We start from the raw sequence: 8,289 nt of genomic DNA, 5'->3' as shown, positions 1-8,289 counted from the left end.
ACAAGTAGTAAGAAGACCAAGTGAAGGAACAGCTCTTACCAGTGAATGAACACCCAGTAAAGGAACACTTAATTTTGGTTATTTCTTAATGCTCTTTATGGATTTATAAGCCATACAAATATTTAAAAACAAGCCTATTCTTGAAATTATAACATATAAATAGTTGGAAAATATTAACTTTTCTTTGTAATCATGAATTGAAAATTAAAGTGTCAACATACTAACACATACTGTTCATTCACTGGGAAATCTATGCGCAGTAAAGGAACATGCCTGTTCCCTCACTGGTTAGAAGTTGTTTTTCGTATTTCTAACATACTTTTCATGCGGAACATCACTAAAGGTACAAGAAAATTAAAGTTTATCTTTTATTTTCATTAACTTAGAAAGAAAAAAAACAGTAAAGGAACACTTGTTCCTTCACTGGTGTTTCATCGTTTGGTGATCCAGTTAATAAACAGTACTTTATTATGCTATGATGCTTTAAAAAAATAAAACGTAACTTCAATAACTATATTTTGAATTCTCTTTCTCATAGTGAGAAAAATAAAACTATTACATGCAATTAATTCCACTTCAAACATATAAATACAAACACTCACCTTATAATTTTTTCAAAGAAACAAGGTGCTGCAGAGATAATAACAAATTCAAAAGATTTTTCAGAGAAGTCTATTTGACCAGGTAATCCAAAACATTGCTAGATGACTTCCTATTGTTTGGCAGTAAGCTATTGTTACCAATCAATCTACAGAAAAACTTTCAAATTCTTTTTTTAAATCGATATATAGGAAATGTTCCTTCACTGGGTCGTGTTCTTTCACTGGTTGGTTTACCCTATTGCTTATAAATATGTTTTGCATGTACGCTAGTGCTTTTGATGACTAGTTTTTTTCCCTTTTGTCTTCTTTTCGATAACACTTGAAATGTAATATCTAAGACTATTGTTATTTCTTGTTATAGCTCGTTATTCATGTGTTTAAAATTGCCTAAAAAATGATAACAGTATTTATATTTATTAGTATTTAATTTGATAGACTGCATGCAGGGTAGGACAGGCCATAGACCTGAAAAAACAATCGTCCTTTGGGCCCCAGCCAAAGTGCGGGGCTTTCTGAATCCATGTTCCTTTAAGCAAAAAAGAAGCATTTAAAAAAATCAATATTGCTTTCAAACATACTTTGTCGTAATTTTTTTCATTATTAGCATAATGAAAAGAATATTTATGTAGAATTTTATTTGATGAATACGTCTGAAGTAGTAAAACGTCACAATATAAATAACTACATGGAACTGTATCCTCAGCCTAATGAATGTGTATAAAATTCTGAGTTTACAAACTTTTGGATGTACAAATCAGAGCCCCACCTACAAAAGTTTGAGACCAAGGGGCCTCTTACAAATCAGCTCCCCTTTAAAAATATGAAGAAAAAAAAGAAAAAATATTTCCACACAAAATGATACTTCATCTTCGCAACAATGAATTATGAAACAAAAAAAACGCTTACAATTACGGCATACTATGAATAAAATTATGAGTTAACAGACTTTTGATTGTACAGGTCGGGGCCCCACCCGCAAAATATTATAAACCGAGGGTCCCTTAAAACCTCTCCCCCCCCCTCCTATAAAATAGGAAGAAGGAAAAATACTCCTAGGTGAAATGATATTTCAACTTCGCATTGATAAATTATGAAACATAAACATACTTAATTTTGCGACATAATGTGCATTAAATTCTCAATTTACGTACTTTTACTTGTGAAAACTATCAAATGTAATATAACTTTTACTTGTGACCTTTTACTAGTTAAATATTTCTCTCCCTTCCCTAAAAATGGAAGGAAGAAAAACACTTCTTCCCAAAGTGATGCTTCACTTTTACAATAATGAATTATGAAACAAAATCACAATTAATAATGCGGCATGATGATATGCATTAAATTCTTAATTAGCGACCAATTGGTTGGAGGAACCGAGGTCTAACTTACAAAATGCTTAAAACCATGAGGATTTTAAAAGTCAGCACCCACCCTAAAACTGATATAAGGAAAAGTACTTCTACGCAAAATGATACTTCAACTTCGCAATGATACGAAGCAAAAGCATACTTACTATTGCGGCCATAATACTTATTACTGCTTAACATCTTAATGACGATTATTAATTTCTGTTTAATATTTTAACATTAAACAGAAAAAAATCTATATTATGAAATTGGTGAAGATTGGTGAATTGAGATTGGTGAGAAGTCCGGGAGCGATGGGGAGGGGGGTGGACCGATCAAGACCCATTTTATGACTGATAGTGCCCAACTCCAATTAAAAATTTATAATGTCCTACATAAATCAACCTGTAAGATCTCGATGGCGGATAGAACGGAAGCTCTAAAGATAGTCAACGACCTGCTTGTTGTCATCAGCAAACAGGATGCCAACCTCGCCGTCAAATGGACAGTGTCTTGGACCAACTAGACACTACTGAAAGCGCAATCATGGACGTGGCATGCACCGGTGATCGCACTTATGCAGACGCACTGAAGCACAACAAGAACAACTTGTACAGAAATAACAAAACACCAAGAGCCAAGGACCACATTATCCTCATTAAACCCACGACCGGTAGTACGACTTCAGACAAAACCAAAAGTGACATCATCAGGGCCTTGGATTCGAATAAACTGAAAATAGGTGTTAAGAGATTGGTCAAAACAAGGGAAGGCGGCGTTCTAATCCAAACTAACAGTGAAAAGGAATTGCAGATATTTGAACAAGAATTTAACAACAATGACATAAAAGAAAACTACAAAATCTCATCAAAACCAAAACTTGTCAATCCGTCCATAGTCTTTGGTGTCGACGACGATGACAAGTGAGGACTTTCTGGAGGCACTGGTTAACCAGAACGACATCATAGAGAGTGAAGATGTTGAAATCAAATTCCCCCTACGAGGCGGAAAAAACGGAAACAATTGGGTCGTCGAGGTTAAACCAGGACCGTTTAACAAAATAATAGAAATGGACAAAATTAACATCAGATGGCGACGGCACTTCTCCCAGGAGCATCTTAGAATCAGGCAGTGTTTCAAGTGCTCCGAACACGGACATTTAGCCAGGGACTGCACTATGGAGAAGGTTTGCAGGAACTGTTCGCAGCGCGGACACCAAGAGAAAGACTGCACAAACTGTGAGCACTGCCTGAATTGTGCAACAGCCAATGTTAAATACAGGACCACACATGTTGTTAACCACAGCCCATTCGATAAAAACTGTCCACAAATAGTACGGGCTAGGGACCAGCAATCCAAAAGAACGAATTATGGATAATCGTCATCAATCACCCTTACTATTCGGCCACCTCAATCTCAATCGATCCAGGGCTGTAAATATCCAACTTAGCCGGGACATCTCGGAACTAAAGCTTGATATTGTAGGCATTAACGAACCATACTTCAACCTGCAATCGATTATCACTGACTTGTCTAGTAATATTAAGATTTATGCATTTGCCGATAAGCCAAAAGTGGCCATACTTATAAACCGCACTGACTTAGAGGACTTTAGTGTCTACAGCGAGCAGTGTATTCAAGCCATCGACTTCACCTATGGCTGTAAGAAATTACTCTTCGTTTCTATTTATATCCCGCCTAATGATAATTTTGAGCTTCATATCTCAAAACTCCAGTCCTTGGCTGCCCGTTTTACTGACCGCTCAGTGCTTATCACCGGCGACTTTAACGCTAAATCACCTATCTGGGGAGGTAGCACCGTGCACCGGTCTGGACCAGGGCTACAATTTATCAATTAATTTGATTTTATTATTTTGAATGACCCAAATTCTCCCCCTACCTACTGTACATCTCTGGGTCAAAGCTGGATTGACCTCATGATCACCAATGATACACACTTTGGCCACTATAGTGTTGCAGACATCATTACTGCCTCCGACCATGAGCTCCTCACTTGCACCTACACACCCGATACAAACCCGCAAACCTCTTATAACCAAAACAGGGTACCACGCTATCATTATAATAAATTAAATTGGATTACTCTCAAAAGCGGCCTAACAAATCTTCCAGAGCAATATGACCCCAATACAATAAACGATAAAACTGAACTGGAAGCTTTCATCACTGACGTCACGAGTGATATCGCAGCGATTTGTGGAAGGGCAACCCGCAAATCTAACGGCCAGAAAAGGAAGATAAATAACTACTGGTGGACTGACGAACTAGCGATAACTAGAAAGAGAGTGAGAGCCATGAGGCGGAGGTACCAAAAATGCACGGAGGCTGCTGGAAGACAAAAATTTCTAGTTGATTATAAATCAAACTTAGCAAAATACAGAAAGCTGATTAGACTTCAAAAAAGAATAGGGATCAAGAAATATGTCGAAAGTTTCACAACAGAGTCGGCTTTTGGGAAGCCATATAAGATTGCAAAAAACTTGAACATCAGATCACAAGAAAACATCCATACCGTCACTTGTGATAGGAACGAAACTTCCGACTTCAAGACCTCAATTATTAACATTCTGAACCATCATTTTCCAATGATGCATAATCCAGAGGTTGATATCAGACTCAGTGGTACTGATGCGGACGAATTCACTGTACCTGAAATTGAACATGCTATCAGATGTCTTAAACCTAACAAATCTCCTGGTCCTGACGGCATTCTAGCTGAGGTGTACAGAGAATTATACTACTGCAATAAATCTTGGTTTAGGGCAATGCTCAACAAATGCTTTCAACTAAGAATTTCCCCCACATGTTGGAAAACCGCCCTGGTATGCCTTATCCCCAAAGAGGGAAAAGATCCCCGACTACCACAGAGCTATCGACCTATCTCCCTGCTCTTTACCTGGGGTAAGATATTAGACAAACTATTAACAGAACGTCTAGTATATTTCCTGGAATCCAACAATAAGCTAAAGTCCAACCAATATCTCTTCAGGAGAGGCAGGGGGACAGAAGAGGCCTTAGGTGCAGTGGTTGATTTTGTAGGTCAGGCTAAAAGTGAGGGGAAACATACCGTGGGGGTAGCCTTGGACTTCGAGAATGCTTTTAATACAGCTAATTGGCAAGTCCTGAAGTACTGTCTTAATAACCTTGGGCTCAGTGATTCGGTGTTGGCACTTGTTTACGATTTCCTTAACAACAGACATGCCTGTTATTATTTTAATGATCAATTTGTTATTTTACCAATTAATACAGGTGTTCCACAGGGATCATCACTGGGACCAATTTTATGGCTAATTTTAATTGATTCTCTTTTAACTAGTTTTGATTTTAACGATTGCAAACTACTGGCCTTTGCTGATGACGTCTTCCTTTTAATGAAGCACACCATTCTTTATAGTCTCGATAATCTGGGGACCGAAATTATTCAAAATATGGTTAATTGGGCCGGAAGCCACAAATTAAAATTTTCACCCGACAAGACAAAACTTATAAACCTTCCCCAAAGACGCGAAATGTATAAAGAGAACACGTCGCTTAAAAATGGAGGGGACCAGGACGGCCTATGTAAGATGCGACAGGACATTGAAATACCTTAATGTAGAGCTCGATCCTCGGCTGAGCTGGATCCCACACCTGGAGTATCTAAGATCAGATATCATCACGTTCTATGACAGACTAAAACAGTTCAGTGGAGCCACATGGGGACTTATTCCGAATATCTTGAAATTGATATACCTGCAGGCTATTGAAAGGAAAATCATTTATGGTGCCTCCGTGTGGTATAAGAATAAAGTTAAAATAAACCAGAAGCTCCTAACTATCCAAAGAATTCCATTGCTCAACATCACTAAATGCTACTCTACAACTAGCACGGAGGCACTACAAATACTTGCAGGAGTCATACCTATTGACTTAAAAATTAGAGCAACTATTTCGATTAAACGACATACCTGGTCACCAGAGGAATTTAACGACAGCGATTATCAAACAGATGAACTTAGAAATTATATCCCTTACTCAGTCCCTGTGTATGACCCTACGAAGTTAAAGATCGTTAGTAGGGGTTTCGGCTCACCGAGGGGCGTTGGCTACGAGTTCTACACTGATGGCAGTAAGAAACAGGTGACCAATGAAAGCACAGGCGCTAATGAAGATCGGGTGGGTTGTGGTTTCTTGGTGAAACTGGATAACCATACTATTTACGAACAGACCGCACGTTTAAATAATGAGTGTAGTATCTACTCCGCCGAACTTACGGCAATCAAATTGGCTACCCTTTGGGCAAACAATAACAATATTGAACAATACACCATCTTTTCTGACTCAAAGTCCTCGTTGCAGGCCCTTGAAAACCCAACCCCAACAGACCCTCTTGTAGAAGAAATTAAGGAAATTGTTCAAAACAAACAATGCTTATTCAATTGGATTAAAGCCCACTCGGGGGAGCCTGGCAACGAGGAAGCAGATATTTTAGCCAAAAAGGGCACCTTATTGGGCGGGGTGGACTTTCACTACACCATAACAAAACCCCAGGTCAAACATAGACAGAGGCAGGTCAGTAGGATTTTATGGCAGGACAGGTGGAGCAGCTCTGCAAACGGGAGACACACACACTATTTGATACCTACAGTTAACGAATGTTTTTTATCCAGCGATTTTTACTTTAATCAGTTCTTAACTTCCCATGGTGTATTTGGCGATCACCAAGCTAGGATGTTTCAAAAATCCTCCGCGTGCAAATATTGCGGTCACTATCAGACTATTAAACATCTGATGCTTGACTGTCAAAAATTTGCAACCATTAGGGGAAATAGTTTTGACAGAAGAGGCGACATAAGATCTTGGTGCAGGACTAATAAACATAGGCAAATTATTAAAGACATCATTAAACGCACCCTGGAGGACGCACTCGCCCCTGATGACATTTTGGATCCGCTCTACACGAACTAAACTCAATCCCGGTTGTTGGGCTGCCCGCCTGTACGTTTCCCTTTATTTTGACAATGTTTTGTTGTTTTATCTATCTCATTAGCTTTTTAATTCTGTTTTAATCTATTTATTCACTACATTGTGCTTTTAAATGGCTTATTTACATTGCCTTTCCTTGCTTTGCAAATTTTAGAGTCGCCTTTTAATTGTATTTGATAATTGTTTGCTTTACCACTTTACATCTTTATCTCCTTTTGTTTCACATTTGAGATTTTCTTGACTCCTTACGCCTTGCTCTGTCTTACCTGTTGTCAATTTGTCATCGACTGTATTGGTTCTTTGACCTGTATTAACTTGGGACCTCCGTTTACCTGTGACCTTTTAATGTTTTCTTGTGTTCACTTCAGGTACACGTTTTTTAATGGTTCACTTCATGTTTTACTGTTCTTGAATACATCAGTAGTTTATACTTTGCGTCATTTATTAACCTGCTACAATGTTAATGATCGCTTTGGTTTAGCGACGACCCAACTTACTCTGTATTATTACTCGTTTTAATCCTATGTACTGCCTGCACATGATGCATTGTATGTCATAATGCACTTTCCTGCGATGTATTGTAAAATTTCTCATTTGTGTCTTTGATTCACTATAAGGGAGGTCCCGTCGGCTAAGGCACTATAAGGCGGGACTCTCGGAGCATTTTAATTGTTTTACTGCCCTTGCCATCAGACTCTGTAATGTTTTCGTATTTTTGCACTTTTTGTATTTTATGTACTTTTTCTGTTTTTCTTGATTTTAATAAACATTTACCCGTATGCCCTAAATTGGGACAGGTCGGGGTAAATATTTCATATTTTATGAAATTTATACAGCTTTAACAGTGGTAAATAAAAAAAAATGATAAGCTTAAACTTCTTGAAAATAATTACATCATTCAGAGTAAATTTTACGTAATTATTTAGACATGCGCACAGAACAGATCAGATGGTCCCCCTGCCCAATGTATTTTTAAAATCTTCAAAGCTAACTTACAAGTATTTATAAACTTTAATCAAATTTAGTTAAAATTATTTTGTAGTTCTTCCTTCTTTTCTTCCTATTCAAATCTTTCTTCACTTATTCATTTGACTGATTTCAAGGTAATTAACGCCTTTTCAAGAACGAAGGGAAAAAAGAAAGGAAGTTCAGGAGTTGTCACTGTGTTTTTCGGAATTCAGGACCCCCTAAGAAATTGCTTAACTGATCAGATCAAATTTTAAAAACGTTTAGGTCAAACTTAAATGGAAAAAGTACAATGTTTTACAATTATAATTAAATTTTCTCTCACACATAGTGCCAAGAGGGAGCGAGAGGGTATTTATTTAGGAACATTTTTTAATTAATAGCAGGCA

General features: G+C 37.7%; 1 protein-coding gene across 1 annotated transcript; it reads left to right on the top strand.

The window, feature by feature from the left end:
- Positions 1-5,506: 5,506 nt before the first annotated feature.
- Positions 5,507-6,916, top strand: LOC139427173 (uncharacterized). Its single transcript, XM_071188041.1, has one exon. The coding sequence runs from the start codon at positions 5,507-5,509 to the stop codon at positions 6,914-6,916; it is 1,410 nt and encodes a 469-aa protein (XP_071044142.1).
- The last annotated feature ends 1,373 nt before the right edge of the window (positions 6,917-8,289 follow it).

This window comes from Parasteatoda tepidariorum, chromosome X2 (assembly GCF_043381705.1).
Source record: "Parasteatoda tepidariorum isolate YZ-2023 chromosome X2, CAS_Ptep_4.0, whole genome shotgun sequence".
NCBI classification, from domain to species: domain Eukaryota; kingdom Metazoa; phylum Arthropoda; class Arachnida; order Araneae; family Theridiidae; genus Parasteatoda; species Parasteatoda tepidariorum.
The sequence above is the reverse complement of the archived record's forward strand: the minus strand, read 5'-3'. Positions and strand labels throughout refer to the sequence as shown.

Coding starts and splice junctions, on each gene's coding strand:
- LOC139427173 (XM_071188041.1), top strand. CDS start 5,507: ATGGAGGGGACCAGGACGGCCTATGTAAGATGCGACAGGACATTGAAA.